Here is a 21,855-nt window from a genome sequence, read left to right as displayed (position 1 = left end):
GGGCTGCGCTGCCGGGGAGGGGGTCTGGAGTTGGAGGGTGGGGGGGGTCTGGGCACTTGGGCTGGAAGTTGGCGGCGCGATGGGGAACGAGCGCTGGAAAACCATGGGAGGAGCCTCGCAACTTGAGGACGGGCAGCAGGAGAAATCGCAGGTACGGGGCGGGGGGCGGCGGGGGGCAGCGGGGCAGGGGACAGCCCGGGGGTCCCACCGACACCCACCCCCGCCGCGTTTCACCCCAGCGAGTTTTTCTCCCGGTGCAGCCCGGCGGGGTGAGCAACCCCCGCGCTGTGCAGAGCCCTCCGGGCTGCCTCCCTTCACCCCCCCTCTCGAATTATTGAGTTTATTTATTTTGTCAGTGCCCCCCCTCGGGCTCCAGCGCCGGGGCTGCCCCGCGCCAGGCAGCGGGCGATGCTCCGGGGCTGCCACACACGTCTGTGATGAACCACTGCCCATTCGAAACCGCTTAAATAACCCTCGACAGGGGATTTGGCATCTGCTGCAGCCAGACTCATCCCTCTTGGTCCCCGGACTCCCAGCTGCCAGGCCTTGGGGTGGTTTTTTTTGGAGGGGGGAGAGGCTGGCGTTGCGGCGGGGTGCGGCGAAGCGGTGGCAGAGCCAGCGGCGACGCGCCGGGGGATCGGGCACGTGCCGGAGCCTGTTTGCACAACCGGCCGCACGTGTGCCAGCTCCTCCGGCCCAGCGTGCAAGGAGCGGCCATCTGCCCGGCCTCCGGCCGCCCAACGCCAGCGAGCAGGCAGGGAAGAGCAGGCATGGCTGCCTGGCCAGGGCACGCGGCTGCCCTGTCTGCACTCTGGGTACAGGCAGAGCGGGAAGGGAAGGAGCAAGTGAAGAGCTGGGGGAAAGCGAAGCTCTGACAGAGCCCCAGAGTCAAGGAGCCAGGAGCTGGCAGTGCCTGTCCTCCCTCCGCACCCCGGTGCTGGGTGAGGATGGGGGGGGGAGCAGCCGTGAGACAAACTCACCCCCCTCCCCAGTCTGCCACTTCCCTGTCCCCCTTCTGCCCGCAGCGATGCAGGAAAGGGACTTCTGCCTGACTTCTGCTGCCTGCACACCCTTCTCTGAGCCCTCGTCTCCCCGGTCAGCCTGAACGGCTTCCTCGCCTGTCTGGAGAGGGGCTGCCCACCCCGAGAAGCACAGGAGGTCCCAGACCCACCCCCCCCGAGAGAGAAACCTGGTTCTCCTCTCCCCTTCCCAGCACAGCTGCCTCCCCGGCACGCAGCCCCTCCACCCAGGGGTCCGAGCGGTGCCATCCAGCTGGAGCCGTTATCCACCCGCTTCTGTTCCCCCCCCCATGGGCCTGAGGATGAGCTGGGCAGGATGGATCCAGCCCCACCACCCGTACGGGGCTGGACAGCACAGCCCGGAGCTGGTGGCTCATGCAGGGGGTTGCAAAGGAGGGACGGAGTGTGCTGTGCAGCCAGTGCTGGGCTCCCAGCTCCCATAAGCGCCAGTGGGAACCCATCCCAGCCCTCCTGCCTGCTCACCCATGGAGCCGGCTCTGGTGGTCTCACCAGCCCTCTCCTCTCCTCTCCCCGAGCTGCAAAACACGCCGTGCTGTAGGAGCAGCAGCAGTCAGGCTTTGGATGACAGAGGAGAGCAGGTAACGGGAGCGGGATTCAGTTCATCTGCCTCCGTTTGTCTGCGGGGAGCGAGCGAAGTGCGGCGTTAAGCTCTGGGAGGGCGCGGGGAGCAGCGGTGTGCAGCGGGGGCGGCTGGGGTACAGCCCCTGCCCCAGGGTGAGCAGGGATGGGGGCTGCAGCCCTGCGCAAAGCTGAGCAGCAGCAGAGCTGGACAGGCAGGGAGGGTGGAGAGGGACAGGGGCAGTGCAGGGCGAGTGGCTGGGATGCAAAATGAGCTGCTCCGAGTGAGCAAGGGCTTGGGGGGGCAAGGGACTGGCCTCTGCTGCTGTGGGGCTCCTTTGGAGCTGTGTGGACACCAGAAGTAAGGTGGGGGTGCCTGGACTAAAGTTTGCGCCAGCAGTTGAGCCTGGGTGATGCAAACCACAGCGTCCACCCGCCTCAGAAGCACAGCCAGGGTCCTGGTTCGTACCTGGCTGGGGGCATGGCTCAGGGGGAGAGCACCCAGGGCTGCCCACCATCCCACAGCACAGAGCTTGCCGGGTGAGCTGGCAAAGAGCAGCAGCTTTGGCAGGAGCGAAGGGCATCTCCGCCTCGAAGAGCATCTCCCATGGCAGAGCTCAGCCTCTCCTGCCACTGCTCTCCATCCATCCACACTCCCCGGGAGCCAGGGCACCTCCGGCTCTGCTCAGGCTGCCCCGGGGACAAGCCAGCTCGTGTCCTTCCCTCCCCGCAGGCTGTGTGTGCCAGAGCTCCTGTGTCCTCCCCCCAGCACAGCCACTCGCCTGTCCAGCTGGCTGAGGAAGCTGGGGGACACTTGGTGGGGGGATGATGGACACGGGGGCTGCAGGGACCCGCACAGCCCCAGGGTGCAGGGCTCATGTGGCATGGCTGGGGCACCGAGGACCCGGCCCCCATGGGGCACGGTGGCCAAGTGTCAATATACAGCCTGAGCCAGCACAGGGCACGGAGAGCCCGGCTCAGCTTTGCACCGGGAAGGCAACAGTGCCTCGGTTCCTGCCTGGGGCTCCTTCCCGAGCTCCAACCCCAGCTCCAGAGCAGGTTTGCAAGTGAAGCTCCGCTCATCCAAGCACCTCCCAGCCTCGTAGCTTCTGCTCTCCGTAGGAAGGAGTGATTTGGAGACATCAGGATCTCCAGCCTGATGGATGTCCCTAGGGGGACACCAATAACCGGGGCAGGGGGATGTTCTGCATCTTCCTGAAAGCCTTGGCAAGAAGATCCAGAAGCCCAAGGCCCGTGTAACGGACAGCAGCAACCCCTGGAGTGATGAGGGCTGTGGCCATGGTGGGGCAGGAGCTTGCAGCAGAGGTGTCTGCAGGGCCCCACGCTGGGAGCTGGGCACGCAGCTGCTGTGCTGCTGTGCTGGGGGGCTTTGGGGGGACCCACACCCCAATTTGGAGCGTGGCTGGTGCTGCTGGCTGAGTGTTTCCCTCCTCTCCCCACCGCAGGTTGCCAGGTAACACAACCTGCCAGAAAAATGCCACGGGACCCGTAAAGCTGCCACCGCTTGGGATCTAGCGGTCGCAAGCAGAGGGGGTCACTTACAAAGGGAATTGTCCCCCAGTTCCTGCCCCAGTTCCCAGTGCTGGTGGGAGGGCAGCGATGCTGGGGCTCAGAGGCTGGAAAACAGCTGGATGCAGCTCCCGGGCAGAGCTGCAGGATTTTGGTGTGTTATCACCCAGTTGGGATTTGTGTGGCCACTGGAAGCGGAGCGTTGCCCGTGCACGGTTCTGCTCCTGAAACCCTTCATGCTCGGACGGGTCCCTCAGCTGTCACAGCCCATCCGGGTGTCCCAGCGGGCACGGTTCAGGCTGGGGACGTCAGCATGGTGGGGAGCAGCAGCCGGTGGGACAGGAAGGCAGAGAGCCGGGGAGCTGAAGGTGCTGCAATAGCCGGGACAGCCACGGGGACACGGTCCCTGCTCACCCTGCGGATCCCAAACCACCCAACGTTGGCCTCTGGTCAGCAGCCATCCCTCCTGTCCCTTCTGCGCTTGCAGGGTGCTGAGGGGCCTAGTTGTGCCGAGGTCCTGGGTGTCCCCATGAGGATGTCAGCAATGGGCAACTCCCACCTCCATCTGCCACCATCCTGCTGCTCCTGGGTGCCCTTTGTGCCCCCAGGCCAGGATTTCATGTCTGCAAACACAGGGCAAACTCCCCTGACCCTCTGCTTGCCAAAAGCTCCCCGTATTGCCTTTGACATCTCCTTTTAATGCACACTGAGCCTGGGGCTGCCTCGTTACAGAGGTCCCTGCAGGGTGGTTTCCCTTTCAGCCCAGCGCCGTTTGCATCTCCAGCCTCACTCCGTGGGCTGAGGAAGAAACCTGGAGCATCCCCCATGGCTGATGGGGCATCCCTGGCCCCCCAGACCCTGGCTGGCCAGCCCCGCTGCAGCCGGGGTCACCTTAATGCAAATGGTTGCGGGAGCGTGAATGAAATGAAGGGTGCTTGAAGGAAGGTGTCACTCCAGATAGATGTGCACAGGAGGGGACAGGGCCTGGGAAATCTTTGCAGATGCAGCAATTTTCCCCTCGTTTCTGGGGAAAGTAGTCTTTGTCTTTCCGAATCTGCAGTTTTCTGGCAGCCCTGCAATTCCTTGTGACAGCCGTGACCAGGGTCAGGGGAAAATCACAGCCTCTGTCCTGCAGGTGTAATGAGAAGGGGAGGTGGCGGGGAGGACAGGGGGCTGATGAGACTGGGTGGCAGCTCGCTCCCTCTGCACTGACGGCCTCGGCACTTCATGCTTTGCAAGGAGAAAAGGCTCTTGGTGTGCACGGAGCAGCTCCCATGGGCTGAGCCGATGGGTGCTTGCGGCAGCAGAGCTGCTGGAAAGGCTCAGGGCGGGTCGGAGACCTTTCCCACAGTGACCCCCCCCCTTGCCAGGAGGCTCTGGGACAAGTCCAAGGGCTTAGGGAGCAGCTCTGCTCCCCTCTGGCACACAGCGAGGACACAAGGGAGCCGGGGACACATGGTATCCCGCAGCTGGGAATGCCCCAGCATCGACCCACAGCCTCCCCTTGCTGCTGGGGACAGCCCCTGCCTTCCCTCACCTCCTTGCTATCCCCGCCGTCCCCGCTCTGGGGCACATGGGGTGTTTTCCCTTTTTCTTCCCATATTCGTGCCCAGGGCAGTGGGGAGCCCCGCACGCACCTCCCCGAGAGCCTGGGCTGCTCCAGCTGAGTATCACCGCCTTAAATAAAACATGCCAGTGGGAGCAGGCGGCTGCTACGCGTTCGCTCTCTTTATTATTTCATACCTCCGCCTCCCAGGCAGGTTTAGCTGCTTTGCTTGCTGAGCGCTCGCCCGTGGCCTCCACGTCCCTGACAGAACCGCACGGCTCCCTGGGGTCCCCACAGCCCCTCCTCTGCCACCACCCGCCATGTCCAACCTCACTTCCCTTGTTGCTGGACCCCCCGAATCCCGTGAGGGTTTGAACCCACCTCTCGGATGAAGGGGAGCCGGGATGGGTCTGTCTAGACGGGTCCCAATGGTGTCCATCTCTCTGTCCGCAGAGGATGAGCTGCGGATACATCCTGTGCACTGTCCTGCTCTCGGTGGCCGTCCTCCTGGCAGTGACAGTCACGGGGGCCATCCTCTTCATGAACCACTACCACACGCCCGTCACTGAGTCGCCCCCCGTCATCAGCACCAACCCCGAGGAAGCCAACGCGCTGGTCACCATCGAGAAAGCCGACAGCTCCCGCATCAACATCTTCATCGACCCCAACTGCCCCGACGCGGCGGGCACCTTCGGGCGCCTGGAGGGGCTGCAGACCTCCCTGCTGCGCGCCGTCACAGACCACGATGCCGAGGCCAAGGCCACCAAGAGCCAGCAGAAGGCCCTGCTGGTCACAGTGGCGGACGAGGTGGCCAAGCTGCTGACACACGCTGTGCAGCTGCGTGCCGACTGTGATGGCCTCAAGAAGGGGCACAGCGCCATGGGGCAGGAGCTCAGCGCCCTGCAGGGAGAGCAGGGCAGGCTCATCCAGGTGAGCTGGGGCTGGGAGTGCCACACGGTGCTCCTTGGGGACAGCCCCCCCCGTTCCCATCTCCCCACGGTGTCCAGGGGAGACCTCCAGCACAAGGAGCTGAGGTTTAAGGTGGGTGCTTGGGAATTGCAAGTTAGGAAGCACAACTTCAGCTCCAGCTCATCAGCCTCCTGTGTCTCACTGCCGAACCGCCCCGGTGCCAACGAGCCGGGCGTGCAGCCTCCCACGTTGTGGATCTGCCGGCTTTGGGTCCAGTTTGGGGGCTCTGAGCTGAGCCGAGCACAGCACAGGACCATCCCAAGGGTGGTTCATGCAGCAATCAGCCCCCCTTTATTTACAGTCCCACAAATTTCCCAGATGATGAAATACTTACCTGGTTATGCCGGGGGTCTGCCGGACATTGTAGCAAGAGCCAGGGCACGGCTGGATGCTCAGCTCCGTGCCTGTCCCTCATCTCCCTTTGGATGGGGCTGCTCGATCCCTGCTGCTTCGCTTCGCTCCCCATCCTGCTGCTCTGCCATGGCCTCCCCATGTCACTCGCCTGGCCCGGGTCACCTCGGGGACAGTGGAGAGCCAGTGGCTGTCTCAGGACACAGCTATTCCTGCCACCTCACGATCCCATCCCTTGTCCAGAAATGCTCTTTATCCCACGGGTGGCGGCACCGACGCACCCAAGTTCAGGGATTTCTCAGCCCTGATGTCAATAGGTGCTATCTGGACCCTGACCCCAGGCCAAAAAGCACCGGACATGCCATATGGGATCTGCTGTGGCTTTTATGTCCCCACCTGTCCCTCACCAGCCCGTACCCTCGCGGGGAGTGTTGCTGCCCACAGGCACCTGGGGAGCCGTGGGAGCGGGCAGAGCATCCTCACGGCAGGGTGGTCAAGGGGCTGGGGCATGGAAGGGTTTTAACCACATTAAACCCCAATTCTTTGTCCCCCCATATGTCCCCTGCCCACAGCTGCTCTCGGAGAGCCAGACCAACATGGCTCGGCTGGTGAGCTCCGTCAGCGACGTCCTCGACACGCTGCAGAAGGAGCGTGGCAGTGCCCGGCCCCGGCTCAAGGCCGACCTGCAGCGAGCACCGGCCAGGGGAGCGCGGCCCCGGGGCTGCTCCAACGGTGAGACGGCGTCCCCGAGGAGAGGGGTGCACCCGGGGCTCCTCTCAGCAGGTTTCTACCTAAGAAGAGGGGCAGGAGAAAACCACTCAAGATGGGGGAAACCAGTCTGGAGAAGGGATTTAATACACTGGGGGGGCTGGTGAGGAGATGGGGGAGATGGAGCAGGAGAGAGATGGAAAGTTGTGTCCTAGAAGGGGTGTTTCTCACTGTGCGGCGCCCAGTTGTCCATAAACCAGCCAGCACAAAAGCCACTTTACACCCCTGCCGACCCCCCTATTCCCCACGTAGACGTAGCTGGGGCAAAAGCAGAGTGAGATGCGACCGTTCGCCTTCACTGGGGTGCAGAGGGCAGCGCTGCACGGGACTTGGAATAAACAGTCCCATTCATCATCGTTTGGTTAAGATGAAGCTGAGTAAGACTGTCCTGGGGCTGCGAGCACATGCCCACATGCTGCCTGCAGCTGCCTCCAGGCATCGGCTCCCTCCTCCCCAGCTGGGTCCCAGCCTGCCCTTGCCGTCACACAGGGACATGGGGTCGGTCCCTGACGGTTGCCAAGGTGGGGGTCCCCGTGGTGGCTGAGTCCCCCCCGGGCACTGCTCACCCTGAGCATTGAAGGAGAAAGGAGAGAAACAGCAAGGCAGCACCGAGCCGCCAACTAGAGCTGGCAGCAAGGTTGAGAGCCTGAAAGAAATGGCAAGCCATTAAATTAGATCATTAATTAACCAGCTTTCCTCCTGTCCCACCCCATCCCAATGCCACGCTGCAGGCTCCCGGCCCCGAGACTGCTTTGACATCTATGCGAGCGGACAGCAAGAGGATGGGATTTACTCCATCTTCCCCACGCACTATCCCTCCGGCTTCCAGGTCTACTGCGACATGACGACCGACGGCGGCGGCTGGACGGTGAGCTGCCGCCGTGCTGGGGGGCGCTGGGCGATGCCACCGCCGGCCACAGGCTGTCCCCATGCCAGGGGTGGGAGATGTCACTCTCAGCACTCGGATGTGCTATCAGGGTGGGGGATGAATGCTGACGGGGCCTGGCTGTGCACAGGGTGCCCAGTCCCGTGGGGAAACAAGCAAACAAACAGCCTTGTCTGCGTTACTCGTGCTGGTGGCATCGGCAGAGCTGCCGGCTTCAGCCCTGCGTCGGAGCCCGGTGGCCCTGCCCTGCCCTGGGGGAGCTTGGCTGGAGCTAGAGGGTGGTTTTGGGGAGTTGGATGCCACGGCTGGAAGTCTGGTCCTTCTCAGCGGGGCTGATGCCTGGCTGAGGCACAGCGTAGCTGCAGTTGTGCCATGGGGTAAATGGCTGTGCTTTGCCCTGTCCTGGTGGTCCTGGTGGGCTGGCGCTGAGGCTCGGGGTGAACCCCAAACCCAGCACATTCCACCTCATCTAACGCAGGGGTGCCCGGGACACCTCCAGTGTGGCACCGATTCACTCGCTGCCCAGCTGCCCTGTCCCATTTGCTTTGTCTCAGCGGCTGCGACGGCCCCGTAATCACAGTACTGGGGGCAGGGAGCAGGGGGGACGCGGCACTGGCAGCCCCAAGCCTGGAGAACCCCGTTGCCTCAGGGGTCTTTTTGGGTGCAGGCAGCCCCTCCCCAGGAAAGCATTGCTTGGGGTGCTGGCAGGAAAGTGAGAGGGTCCCAGGGAGATGGCGGGGGGCTCACTGGGAGGGGTGGGCCAGCAGCCTCTCCTCCAAGGACACGCTGGGCGAGCTGAGCCAGCCAGCACCCCTCCAGCTGGGAACTCTGGGAAACAAATCCCCACGATCTGATTCCTCTAAGCAGCTTTGAGCAGCACCAGGAGGGAGCTTAGCCCCCCTGCCCTCGGGGGGCTGATGAGCCTTCAGCCTCGGTCTGCCCACAGCCCACCCCAGGCTGGAGCAACCTGTCGTGCACAGGTTGGTACCAGCAGCTCCAGTGGGGAAACTGAGGCACAGCACAGCCCCAGGGACCCCAGCTCCTGAGGGGCTCGCAGAGGGAAAAGGGGGGACCCACTTGCTCCCCAGGGTGAGGAGGGCCCTTGCAACCCCGTGCACAGTTTCTACCAGCCTCAGCCGTGCTCAAGCGCTGCCTGAAGAGCAGCCCAAGGTGATTATCGAGACACTCAGAGGCTTATTTAAAGCTGCTGCAACCAGGAGGGCTCTGGCTGAGCTGGGGAGGGGGCAAAGTAAATGATTTTACACCCAGCCAGCACGGTCCTGCCTGCGGCACCACAACCAGGCAGCACCACAGCTCTGCCCCACCTCAGCCAGGAGAAGAGGAGCCCAACTGGGTGCCAACTCCCGGTGTCCCGAAGATGGGTGCACCCAGAGCAGGGCCGAGGCCCCTTGTCCCAGGCTCCCGTGTCTCAGGGCTGCTCTGCAGCAGAGGCTCCCAAACGTACCTCCAGTCTCTTGGGGTGCAGGGGGTGTCTCAGCCATCTCCCATGGGGCTGAGGATGTTGGGGGGGGGTGTGTGTGTCCTTGGGGCGCTGGCATACCCAGGCTCCAGGTAAGCTGTGGCACGGCTGGGCACCGCGGTGCAGAGCCTGGGAAATTTCCCTCCCCTCCTCCTCCTCCTCCTCCTCTGGAGCGATTACTCCTGACATTTGGGCTTATTTGCATGTGGGTGGGTGGGTGGAAGCGATGGCAGCAGCTGAATCAATTTTGACTCGGGAGCTTGGGAGCTGCTGAGCTAAGCCTTAGCCTGCATGGATGGCTTAGAGACCACAGGGAGCGGGGCAGGGGGAAGAGCTGTCCTGATGCCCTGTGGGGAAGAAACCCAGCTGGGGTCAGTCAGCGGGTGCTGCTCAGCACCTTCCCATCCCCACGGCGTGATCTGCAGTGTCACCCTGTCCCCTCGCCAGAGGTCCCTGGGTGTTCCCCATCCCTTTCGTTGGGACGACCGAGCAAGGCACAGCCCTCACCAGACTAACACCTCTCCTCCCTGCGACGGCCGCATCCAGCCCAGGGCGGCCGCGGTCGCCTGTGCTGTACCAGCGATTGCAGCTCTGGGGCTGTTTGCTGCCGATTCTGCATAGTCAAAAGGCAGAAACGTGGCAGAGAGGGCAGCCAGCATCGGCGTCCAGGCAGGGCAGGGTGACACAAAATGTGGGAGGGAAGAGCCGGGGAGCCCCCAGCACACCCCCCCAGTCCATTTTGTCTCCCCCCTTGTCCTGCCCGCCAGCAGCGGGGCCACGTTTGCAGCCAGCTGGGGCGTGGGTCCGGGTCGGTGCCCACCGGTGCCCACGGGAACATCCACGTCCTGCGCTCAGCACCAACTTTAATTGCAGTGACTCCCCCGGGCTGACCCGAGCCTCACGCAGTGCCAGGCTGCAGCCCTGTAATTGCCCAGCCTGACCCTGACTCCCCCTTTGACACTCACCTCCGGCACTTTATTAAAGTAATAACGGGGTGGGGGAGGCTCAGCATCCTGGGAGGCCTGAAAAAGTTGCCTCTTCATGTGCTGTTTTTGGAAATGCCCCACGCTCCTCCCAGTGCCCCTGAGCCTCCATCACTGCCTAGCCAGGGCAAAGCCCCCCAGGATCAGCATCTCAGCCCCATAAATAACAGTGCCGTGACAATTCCGGCCGCTTCAGCATTATTTTCCATGTACAGCATGTATTGGGAAGTGGTGGGCAAGCCAAAGGATGTGGGAGAAAAGGCTGTGCCAGCAGGACGAGGGCTGTGGTGATGTTAAGTGACAGCTTCCAGCTCCATGGGCATCTGCCACGCTGGGGCTGCTCACGGGGACAGCTTTGCCCAGCCCGCTCACCACCCGCCGGAGGGGTCCCGGAGCGGGCTGGGGGGTTTGAGCAGATGCTGATGCATTTACACATGGACTGGGATAAGCCGAAGGCAGTGGGTGAGACGAGCCTGGGGAAACGCATGCTGTTTCCGAAAGATGGAATTTATGTGTCGCCATGAATGGGACAAGACAATTTTGCCGGCGGGGACAGGCAGGAGCAGCCGGGTCCCCGGGACGGGCAGCGCTGCTGGCTGCGATGTTACAGGCTATGGCAGGGGATTGGCACTTCCCAGAGACCGGCCCCTGCGATGCTCCGAGATTGTCTTCTCCGTGACTGAACCTGAAGATGGTCTCCCCACTGTGACGGGGGCTCAGAGAAACGGCAGCCGGGGCTGTGGCGGCTGTGCCACAGCTGCCGAAAACCTGACCGGGAGCTCAACTGCTGCGGTGGCAGAAACGGGATGGCCGAGTGTGTCCCCAGGCTGCGGCTGAGGTGGGGTTTTGAGCCTGATGGGGCTTTGGTGGGGGCTGGCATCGGGGCTGCGGGGAGAGGGAGCAGAGCCCTCCCTCACCACCAACGCCATGGCAGGCACAGGCCAGCACTCCCGCTTTTCTCTTTTTTTAACCCATTTTTCTGGGTTGGTGCCTTTGCAGGAGCCTGTCCCTGCCCCATGAGCTCAGCACGACCGGGGGAGGCAGAGAGCGGGGGAGATAAATATTTCAGCCTTGCCTTTAAAGAAGGGAAGGAAATCCTTTTTGCTTAAGAGGGGGTGATGCATATTTGATGAGGAGGAAGAGAGCAGCGAGGCAGGGCTGGGAGCGCGCGGCGAGCCTGCGGGTCACTGGTGTTGCAGCATCCTGGTGCCTGCAGCATCCCGGTGCCTGCAGCATTCTGGTGTGGGGGGCGAGGAGGAGGCTCCCACCTCCCCACCTGCCTGCGGGAGAGGCGGGTGCACGCGTGAAGCACAAGGAGGAACCGTGTACAAGAGATGATGAGGATGGAGCAGGAGATTCAGGAGGACACTGGACTTCCAGCACCCACCAGCCCTCCCAACCCAGTTTCCAGCCCCTTGGAGCTGAGCCCAGCAGGCACTGGAGCACCAAGGGCTCCTCCAGCGCCCGGGCTGATTGCCGAGCCAAGGCTCAGCCAGCGGAGACGTGCCCCGCACGCTTCCCTGGGCACCGTTCAGGCAACTGGCCTATTTACAACCGCGGGTCAAAGCTGATTAAGAGGGAGCATTGGTGCTGCCTCCGCCACCTTCCCTGTGCAGCAGGGCTGGAGCGGACGTTGGCTGGGGAAAATCAGCTTCGGGCCCCCATCCAGCCACGCCATCCATCCCCCTTTCCCAGCAAGCCCAAAGAAAGCCCCTTTAAACGGGCTTAACTGCAGCTTCTCAAGTGCTCAACACAGGGATAAAAATTAAGGCTCTAATTCTAGAAGGTAAGTACAGCAGGATCAGAGCCCTGCCATGCCAAGGAGCGCGCTGGAGCCTGCACCGGGCACCCACAGCCCCGAAAATGTCCATCTGGTGAGGGACAAACCAGCGCGAAGCTCATGAGCTGGGTCTCCTCCACATGCTGGGATGAAACACTGGACATGCAGAAGGGCAGGAGCAGCTGGGGGGCGGCTGGGAAGGAGCATCCCCGCCATGGAGCAAAGCACGGCGGCTTCCCGGCCGGCGCGGGGGCTCGGTGGTGTTGCCTGAGTCTCAGCTGCTGGAATCAGGGTGAACGGGCTCAGCAACACATCCCAGCCCTGCAGACGGGGTGCTCTGGCCCCTTGGCTGCCGGCGCACAGGGCGGCTGTTCCTAAATCACCAAGTGCCCCGTCGTCCCCTCCCGCCGCCGCGGCCACGGGAGCGCGGGGCTTGGTGGCAATTGGGCAGGCTGGCTCAGCCAAGTTTAATGCAATTAATCCAGGGTTGGAGGCTTAATTAAGTTCAAATGGTTGGACACGGAGCAGTATTTTCTGGATCATTGTCAATAAATCAAACCCGAAACTATGGATGAAAGGGGATGAAACACACAGGGCACGACATGCTGATGAGCAGATGGGAGAGGAAAAGGGAAAGGCTCCAAGGTAAAATGCTGCGCTGAGCCCCAGTGATCTGGCTGGGATCTGGGGGCTCTGGCAGAGTTGGGGCGGCCGGTGCCCCACAGTTAATTTCTCTGGGATGACTAATGAGGCCATCACAGGAACGATGCCTGATAACGGGGCGGCTGCCCCGCAGAGACTGGGGGGCACTCGGGAGGGGGAAATCAGCTGCTTATCTTTACACAGCTCCGAGCATCCTGCTGTCTGCAGGACGGTTTTGCAGCACGTGCTGCAGGGACAGACCCCGAGTGCTGCTGTCTGTCCGTCCATCCATCCTCACCTCCGTTCCTGTGTGTAATGGCAGAGCCCAGGCTGTTTCGAGCCGGGTGCTGGGTGCCCACTGCTCCCAGGGGCACCGGCCACCTTCCCGCAGGAGCACACCGTGGGCTTCCTGAGCTCTGCCTCCATTTCCAGGCAGAGGATCTGGTGAAGGATTTTATCTGACCCAACGCACCCATCCCTGGGAGCAGGCAGATAATGATCCGGTCCTTCCCTGGGGACCTGCTCGCCAGCATCCCTGTGTAATTACTGAGTTGAAAGGGTTTAATTTGTGCCCGTGTCTGCTAAGGCAGCGGTGGGGAGGGGTGGGCAGCACGGTGGGGAGCAGGGGGGCTGCTCGGGGTGCACAGGCTCGGAGCAGCCCCACGACTGACGCCCCACGTGTCTCCCCAGGTGTTTCAGCGGCGGGAGGACGGCTCTGTGAACTTTTTCCGTGGCTGGGAAGCTTACCGGGATGGCTTCGGGAAGCTGACAGGAGAGCACTGGTTAGGTGCGTGGGGCTGGCAGTGCTCGACTCTGGGCGGGCTGGCAAAGCCTGGGGTTCCCCAGCCCCCCTCCCAGGGAGGTCTGGGGTTTCCTTTGCAAAGGAAGGGACACTGAGACCCCCCTGGCCAGCACCCACGTCCTAAGAGTAATGGCCAGGGCAGGCGGGGAGGGGACCAGGTGGCTGCACAGGGGCAGGGAAGCGATGGGGCTGTTTGCCCACAAACTGAGCACGTGCCCTTGGCCATGCAGTAACAACAGAGTGAGGGCTTGAGGGTGGGAACCGCTCCCTGTCCTGCCCCAAGACCCCTCCCCAGGGACCCCTGGCCACCCCATCCCTGCCGGGGTCCCCACACTCACCCCCTCCCTCTGCCACAGGGCTGAAGCGGATCCACGTGCTGACGGTGCAGGGCAGCTACGAGCTCCGCATCGACCTGGAGGACTTTGACAACGGCACCGCCTTCGCCCACTACGGCAGCTTTGGCGTGGGGCTCTTCTCCGTTGACCCCGAGGAGGACGGGTACCCTGTCTCCATCGCCGACTACTCGGGGACAGCAGGTAGGGTGATGGGGCAGGGGGACACGCGTGGTCTCATGGAGCAAGGGAAGCCCACAGCCACCAAATCTCCTCGCTGGGGTGTTAGCGGACTCCTCCGGTGCTGGCAGCAGTGCCGGCTGCGTCCCTGCAGCCACAGGGAGCTGGAGGAAGGAGAGGGGCTGCAGTTGGGTGTTTGCAGGGTCCGTGACCCCAAGTGCCCCATTGGGGTGCCCACAGGAGGCCCCTGGGGTGGGAAACAGTCCAAGGGCAGGGTGAGGGGCAGGAAGGGCCCATCATGGCTCCTTTCCCCCGGTGGCAGGTGACTCCTTCCTGAAGCACAACGGGATGAAGTTCACCACCAAGGACCTGGACAACGACCACTCGGAGAACAACTGCGCAGCTTTCTACCACGGCGCCTGGTGGTACCGCAACTGCCACACCTCCAACCTCAACGGGCAGTACCTCAAGGGCCACCACAGCTCCTACGCCGACGGCATCGAGTGGTCCTCCTGGACCGGCTGGCAGTACTCCCTCAAGTTCACCGAGATGAAGATCCGGCCTGTCCGGGAGGAGAATTAGCTGGATGGCATGAACCCCCCCACCCCGTGCCCAGTCCCCCACCCTTCCCCACCACCCCCCAGCTGCCATCCTCCCCATCCTCCCTGAGGGCTGGCCCATCTCTGAGGGGCCCCTGGAGAGCACCTGCCCCCGGCAAGGGTGGCTTTAGCTCCTGGGCACCCACGGACATCACTGGACCTTTGCTTCCTACTGCCATGGCTCCCCTGCAGCCAAAACGGGTCTCCTGGCCAGAGCGTGACCCACAGCCGGTGCTTATGGCTGCGGCAGAGAGGGCAGCGGGATGCGGGGATTTGGGGAGCAGTGCCCAGCCGGGTCTGGCAAGGAGGGGAAGGGACTAGAGGGAGGGAGGGAGGGATGCAGCAGCCCAGGCAGGCTGGGCACCTCCGCTCATCTCCACTTTGGGCACAGACACCCAGCACTGGCCTGGCTGAGCTGGTGAGGGATGGGAGGACACTCGCCACGGGGAGCCCCTGAGCCCTGCAGAGCCCCTGGGACAGGGATGGGGCTGCTGTTCCACGGTTCCAGCTCACCCCATGGTACCCCTGGGGATGGGGAGGGCTCGGCTGGGTTGCAGCCCATGCAGATTCCTGACCGTGCCAGCGATTCCTTCTCCGGTCTGCAAAACGCTCACCTCTGCCCCTGCGAGAGCAATGCAGCTGGAAAGGGACAACTATAAACTCTTTTGTCCCCATTGTCCCAGTTCCTGGAGCTTCCTGGCAGGTTGGGACACCCCAAAGCAAGACAACATGGTGCTGCAAAGACACACCCCCAGAACTGAGCAGGGCATGGAGCTGGGGAAACGGGGAGCACGGCAAGGAGGAGGAGGTGAGGAAGGCTCGCTTCCCAGCACAGCTCTGCCTGCATTTCGCAGCTCCTCCCTCCCAAACAGATCCACTTGGATTTATGACGGACTTTTGCAATCCAAAAGCTGTGACCTTTCCTGAAACCCTTGGCTTTGGCCAGCACACCCACATGTCCCTGAGCGAGCCCCCTCTGCTCGCTCCCAGCCTGGGGACCCGCATTCATTTTTACCCAAGGATGAGCCGCGCTCTGGCTCGGCACCTGCAGATATTCAACGCCTTTCATTTCTTCAAATCCCATTAAGGTTTTGCAAAAAGAAGACCTGAGTGGGGCTTAGCATCTGCAGGGCCCTGATAACTGGGCAGCAGGCGATGCCTCGTGCCAGCCAACCCAAGGAGGAGCTGCCATGGGGTGTGGGGCTGACCTCTCCCTCTGGCTCTCTTGAAGGACTCAACCTGGGGATTTTGTAAAAAAACCAAAAAAACCAAGCCTGAGTGGGCTGTGTAGGAACAGGGAGGGGGACAGCTGGAATCCTGCTACCCTTTACATGATTTTCTGCCTGTGCTACAGCAGCAATGGGGAGCAGAGCCCCTGCACCAGGCCCTGGCCCCAAGAAACAGTGTTGGACGGACAGACTGCCTGAGAAGGGGAGGAAAGCTCCCGCCGTTCCTGTTTCCGGGAGGCTTAAGGCACAGAGAGATCAAAGGCTCATCTTCCTGGCTGTGGCAGATTTGTACTTCCCTGCGTGCTTCTTTTTTTAAGCCTTCCCCACCTCAGACCTTGTGCTGGTTGCACCCTTTTGCCTGCTGGGCAAGTCCTTGTCTGTCTGTCTTGCTGGGGAAGCGGGGACAAACAATGCACTGGGGATCACCGCAGCTTTCCCCTCTGCCAGAACATTCCTCGGAGCCCTCGGGTGAGGATGAGCTCTGAGCACAGGCTCTGTCTGGCTCTGTCCCTGCCTGGAGCAGCCAGCCAGGCTGGGTTTCCCAAGCAATGGGATTTGGGGGAGCTCGATGGTGGCATTTCCCAGCCAGCACAAGAGCAGGAGCCCCTGGCAGCTCCCGAGGGGCTTCCTGCGCCTCGCCAGACCCCTCTGGAAAGGGTCCCATGCAGGCGGGGAGCACAACGCCTGTCTTTACTTTTTGTTCATTTATTTCAGTGGATTAGCTGTAGCTGGGTTTTCTAGCACTCGCCTTCAGGACAAGAAGGCACACGGAGCCACGTGCCCCGGGTGGGAAGGCTCGTCCCCTCCCGGGATCCCTCCACCGGTGTTTTTTCGTGCTGGGGACAGGACGGTTGTTGGTAGCACGCCCTTGTGTAACTGCCCGTGTCACCCAGGACTCCCTAATGACTCTGTTTTGACTTGCGCGAGAAGTATTTAATCCACACCAAGATGCAGGATTTCCCAGGATTATTCCCGAGAGCGGACGCGTCACTCCGCAGCCCCAGATTAGGCTAAACCCGTCTGTGGTGACACCTCTCTGGAGAGGGGTGGGCAGGGGCATCTGGGGGGGCCCGGGACCTGGCCACGTACCTTCCTGGTGGAGCCCTGGGCTGGGTCGTGCTGTGTAGCAGTGCCGTGAAGTCTAGGTCGTGTGTGAGTGGTGTCCAACGCTGTATATGTGGACTTTCTAAACTCCTTAATAAAAGGAACTCATCGTTAGCTGGCGTGTCAGTGGCTGTGCCCACGTGCTGGGACATTGCCGGAGAAACCTGTCGCGGTGACAGCAAAGGGAGCGGCGCCAGATTGCCGGGGATGGCTCCATCCCTGCACCAGGCTCACGGCGTGGCATCCCCAGGAACCTGCCCATCGTGGGCTTGGCCTACCCAAACCACTCTGCAAAGCTGCTGGGGAGACCCGGCGGGGCAGGAACGGGCCAGTGGAGGCTTCCCAGGGCTCCAGCCCAAACCCAGGCACCGCGGGTGGCCCTGGGGCCAGGACAGAGGGTGGTGGCAGGTCTCGGTGCCGAGGGGACCTGGTCCCCTGTGCCTGTGCTGATGGGCAGATGGGGTGCCCTGGCCCCTTCCCGCTGAGCTGAGTGCTGCCCACCCCACACCCCACTCTGCCCCAGGCCAGGCCAGACCCAGGAGGGGACAGCTGAGTGCCAGGCATTGGGGTCCCACGCTTTAGCACCGGTGGCTGCCAGCACCAGCCAAGGGTGGGGGGAGCACTCCAGCTTGTGCGCGCAGGGCCAGTCCCTGAGCAGGCTTGGGGGTGCAGGGGTCCCTGCCAGTGCCTGCGCACCCACCACACCTGCACACACGTCTGGGACCCCCAACAGCCACACACAAGTATGCACCCGCCAAGAGGGTGGGGGACATTCGTGCCCCCAGATGAGACCCTCCCTCCCACCAGCACCGCTGCCAGTGACTCAAGGCCGTCTCCAGCGCGGCGCACACCCAGCCTCTCCTCCAAACGAGGCGGCAAACGAAGGAGGCGCGTTAATTAGCAGTGGCGACGTGCTCCCATTGTGGTGGCTTGGCCAGCCCCCGTCCCCCCCCTCCAGCCCCCTCCCCGCAGGGATCCCAGCCTCTGCTCTGGGCAGCACAGCCCTGTGAGCTGGCCACGCGCTCGAGGGGTGACACGGCAATTAGCGCCGGCGGGTATTTAATGGCCGGCAAGGTGGGCTGGCCAGCTCAGTCCGGGCACGGGCTCGAGGCAGCACGGAGCAGGGCCGGGGCAGGCAGCGCTGGGGCATCGCCCGAGGTGGAGAGGTGAGTCGCTGGCGGCCGTCTGTCTGTCTGTCTTCCCCCGCGTGCCTGCTTTGTACCGTGCCTCGACAGGCAGCGCAGCCAGCGAGGAGGCGAAGGCTGGTAGGAGGCAGCTGAGGGCAACAGGCAGGGCCGGGCAGGGCACCCACTGGCACCCCCAACCCCCGGAGTGGGGCTCAGCAGCACCCATCGCTGGTGCTGGGAAGGTGCTCCCCGCTCTGGCTGCACCCAGCAATTTGGTTCCACGATGGGCAACTGGGTGCAAAAGGGGAGAGCGCAGAGCAGCAGCAAAGTGTGAATGAGGCAGGGAGCACCCCAAAGCAAAGCCCATGGGCAGGGGGGGTGCTGGGGAGGGTAAGCAGGGGCTGGGGCTAAGCTGGGTCTGGCACAGGAGCAAGGAGCACCCGCAGCAGCACCCCACCCTGCAAGACCCCCTGGCCCCCATCACCTGCAGGGGGGCTTTTAAGGCAACATCTGCAGCAGAAAAAAATAATTAAAAAATCCATTTTCCCTTTCTGAGCCTTTGCAGGAGGAGGAAGGGGAGGCAGAGCAGCCCTGGTTGTGCTCAAGGTCACCCTGGGTGCCTGCGGCATTGCTGCACGCGGCCCAGGACCGTGCTCCCCCCCTCTCTGCTCAGCAGACCCTGCTGCCGGCGGGGCACCTCCGAGCCCCATAAAGCAGAGGAATGTCGAGCACCTTCCTCCGCACTCGCATTAGCCAGGCACTGCAGGTAGGACCTGCGCGTTGGGAAGATAAGGCCGGCTCAGGTGAATGCACTTAAGTCCTCCCCGCAGTGCCTCTGAGAGGAGCAGGCAGCTCTGGAGCCCATCAGCCTGCCCGGCTAATAGCCCACTCAGCCAGCCCCAACCAAGCAGAGCCCAGCTTTTGGCTGCCAACCAGGGGAGTAGCTGCAAGGCTGTAATTTGTGAGCACGGAGTTGCTAAAGATGAAGGGGAGCAGGTTTGAAAGAGGCAGAGTGAGCTCAGCACCCACACTGCAGTCGGGTGCTGGCGCAGAGGCTGCAGGAGTCGTTGTGGGCGCTGGAGGGGTTTTCTCGCAGGGTGTAGGGGTGCCAGGGCTGGTTTGTGGGTGCCACAGCGGGGATGGGGAACTCGTGCTAGCTGGGGACAGCCCTTGCTGCTGCTTTAGCTGCTGCCCGAGGATGCTCTGCCGTTTACTGACGTGTCTTTCCATTCCTGTGCTTCCCCCAGATGAGAGCACCCTACTCGCTGTCCTGCCTCTTCCTCCTGAGCCTGGGGGCCTGCTTCCCCCCCAGCGAGCGGCAGGAGCTGGGAGACCCCGGGGAAGGGACCCTGCTTGAGCCCAGCTGGCGAGCGGCAGCCGAGGACTCGGGTGCTGACTGGAGGGCAGGAGCAAAGCGGAGGCAAAGCGAGGAGCTGAGCAGGCTGCTGGGCATCGCCCGGGAGCTGCGGGGATACGGCGAGGAGGGGGCCAGGCAGCGGCCGGGCAGGCAGGGGGGCTCCGAGCTGCTGCCGGCGGGAGGGGAGAAGCGCAGCAGTACGCTGGGGAACCTGGCTGAGGAGCTCAACGGCTACAACAGGAGAAAAGGGGGCTTCACCTTCCGCTTTGGGAGATGAGGGCCTGGACTTGATCCCCCACTTCCTGCGGGTCGCCCCATCCCATCCTTCCCTTCTCTCTCACCTAAGTTTGCTCGGACAAAAGGGTATTGGGGGGTTTTGCTGCTGGGATTGCCTTGGGGAGGGGAGTCACCACGTTTGCTCCACTTTCAGCCCTGCTCCAGATCTCACGTCCTTGTTTCCAGCCGGTGCAATGGAAGAAGAGGAGGGTGTCTTAAAAAGAAGCCACCCTGTCCCTTCCCGGTCACACGTGGCCTTTGCTGGGTCCCAGGGAAAGGGCCTGCGCTGGGTCCCAGTGCCGCAGTGCAGGCAGAGAGCAGGGATGACACCCCAGGACAGGCAGAGGTGGCAGGGCCAGGTGTCGAGGATGGAGGGAGTCAGGCTGAAGGGTTACAGCCGGATAGTCCTGGAGGTGACAGTCCCCTGGGGACTGCAGCTGCCAGCCAGGGCAGGGCTGTCGGGGAGGAGAAGGTCCCTCAGAGCTCCCCATGGAGTCGCAGAGCTGCTGTTCTCCTGCCTATTAAGGAAAAGTCCCTCCGGCAGCAAATTCTGCTTAGTGTCAAGATGCCACTTACAAGAGCCAGCTCCTGTGTGCAAACCAGGACAGAGCAGCGGGGTTCGAGAAAATCTTGTCCTTAGAAATCCCTGGCATGAGCACAGAAACCTGCCCAGGCATCACCAGCCCTGCTGCAGTCCCGCTGCCCTGCTCACACCCCAACCCCGAGACCCGTCCTCAGGTGCCACCAGCGTCCTTGCAGGGGTGAGATGGTGATGACTGACCTTCAGCGTCCTTGTCACATCACCCCAGCTCTTGCCTAAAAGCCTGGCCCTTCCTAACGTCCTCCTGGCCTCATCACCACCTATTCCCAGCTGTAGCCGCCGCAGAAACTTGGGTGCAGAGGGACTGAACCAAGGACCCCTGAGCCTACCTGGGGCCACCAACAGGCGCTCGGTGTCTTCCTGCTCTCCGGTCCCCTCTGCTGCCAATGGTGCAGCCTGGGGAATCGCTAGCCCCAAAAAAGCAGCACAGCGGGGCTGCGAAGGAGAAGCCCCGCTCCTCAGCGACTGCCTTCTCCTCCTTTGGGCAGATTTAGCTCTGCCAATGCCAACAATGACGTTTGCTTTTGTGCCTGCCACTGCAGGCAGAGATATTAGTAATCAGAGGTCTAACTACCTGGCTTGCAGGCACTAACTGCAAGTTAGACACCTAACGACTGCTAATATTTCATTGCAGGCACAAAAATGAAGCAGGGCAATGATTTGCAAGCGCTAAATTGCACTCTCAAAATCAAAGACCGTGGCAGGACTTGGTTAGAGGGAAAAAAAAAAAAAAGGAAAAAGAAAAAAAATCAGGCTCCAAGAGGTGCATTGTAATATCCATCAAGCAGACAGACCACTTAATACAGTGCTGCCAGGGCCGGCACGAGCTGTTCTCGCAGCAGGAGCGGTGTGTAACTGGAGGCTGAATGGAGGCGAGCTGGAATCTGCAAGAAAACACCAGCCGTGGGGCCGCAGGTCGAGGGAGGAGTGATGGAGGCACAGGAGTGGGCTCCTCCCAGCCCCACGGGCCCAGAACGGGAGGGACTCCAGCTTTGCAGGGACACAGCTGATGCCAGGATTTGGCCCTCGCACGAGGACGAAGGGGAGGAAGGGCGTTTTCCTTCCCCTGCATCTCTGCTGCAGTAACAATCTCGCACCGCAGGGACCCCAGCGGCGACCAACAAACCCGGTGGCTGAGCCCGTGCAGCCCCCCCACCCCTGGGCACCCCCAAACCCACCTCCGATCCCTCTCGCCTCCCACCCCAGCAAAGGCCGCTGGTTCGGGGGATGCAGGCGCAGCGCTTGCATCACGCAGCGGAGGAGACGGGAGCTTTATCGATGTTTCTATGGCAACGTCTCTTCTTTTTTTTTTTTTTCTCCTTTCTTTTGAGTGTTCAAACCATCAATAAATATGCACTGATCAATTTTACCCTGCGCTGGAGTCGGGGGGAGGGACGGGAGGGAGAAAGGGGAAAGAGTTTTGGAGCAACGCTGGGTTAGTGAGGGCTGGTAAATCCCTGGCTTTGCCGTGATGGATCATTGCAGGGAAAAGTGGCACCGTCTGCTGCGGGAAGGGAAAGGAAACATGCTGAGCGATGCTGGGGCCTGGGCTCCTGCTCTCAAGTCCACGAGAGGAAAAGGGTCAGAGCAGCATGATAAAACCCCACGTATAATGAGGCTTTGATTGAAGCTCGATAACCCTCTGTATAACTGATTTAAAAGTAAAAGCCAGCGCTTCCCACAGCGCTTACCTGGCAGGTGGGACAGTGCCAGGC

The 21,855-nt window shown here is 62.3% G+C and overlaps 2 protein-coding genes across 2 annotated transcripts; both read left to right on the top strand.

Annotated features, from left to right (window-relative positions):
- Positions 1–63: 63 nt before the first annotated feature.
- On the top strand, positions 64–16,893 carry FIBCD1 (fibrinogen C domain containing 1). The gene is made up of 7 exons (XM_074846366.1): positions 64–151; positions 5,128–5,604; positions 6,567–6,726; positions 7,494–7,630; positions 13,224–13,320; positions 13,692–13,871; positions 14,170–16,893. The coding sequence occupies exons 1-7, from the start codon at positions 80–82 to the stop codon at positions 14,427–14,429; spliced, it is 1,383 nt and encodes a 460-aa protein (XP_074702467.1). The 5' UTR covers positions 64–79; the 3' UTR covers positions 14,430–16,893.
- A 936-nt stretch (positions 16,894–17,829) lies between these two features.
- On the top strand, positions 17,830–21,509 carry QRFP (pyroglutamylated RFamide peptide). The gene is made up of 2 exons (XM_074846121.1): positions 17,830–17,945; positions 19,154–21,509. The coding sequence occupies exon 2, from the start codon at positions 19,154–19,156 to the stop codon at positions 19,538–19,540; it is 387 nt and encodes a 128-aa protein (XP_074702222.1). The 5' UTR covers positions 17,830–17,945; the 3' UTR covers positions 19,541–21,509.
- The last annotated feature ends 346 nt before the right edge of the window (positions 21,510–21,855 follow it).

Source organism: Strix aluco, chromosome 20 (assembly GCF_031877795.1).
Source record: "Strix aluco isolate bStrAlu1 chromosome 20, bStrAlu1.hap1, whole genome shotgun sequence".
Taxonomy (NCBI): domain Eukaryota; kingdom Metazoa; phylum Chordata; class Aves; order Strigiformes; family Strigidae; genus Strix; species Strix aluco.
Note: the sequence above shows the minus strand (reverse complement) of the source record. Positions and strands in the feature narration are given on the sequence as shown.

Excerpts from the sequence above, each read along its gene's own strand:
- QRFP (XM_074846121.1), top strand. The coding sequence starts at position 19,154 with ATGAGAGCACCCTACTCGCTGTCCTGCCTCTTCCTCCTGAGCCTGGGG.
- FIBCD1 (XM_074846366.1), top strand. The coding sequence starts at position 80 with ATGGGGAACGAGCGCTGGAAAACCATGGGAGGAGCCTCGCAACTTGAG. Across the intron at positions 5,605-6,566 it reads AGCAGGGCAGGCTCATCCAG|CTGCTCTCGGAGAGCCAGAC; the intron begins GTGAGCTGGGGC and ends CCCTGCCCACAG. Across the intron at positions 13,872-14,169 it reads CGACTACTCGGGGACAGCAG|GTGACTCCTTCCTGAAGCAC; the intron begins GTAGGGTGATGG and ends CCCCGGTGGCAG.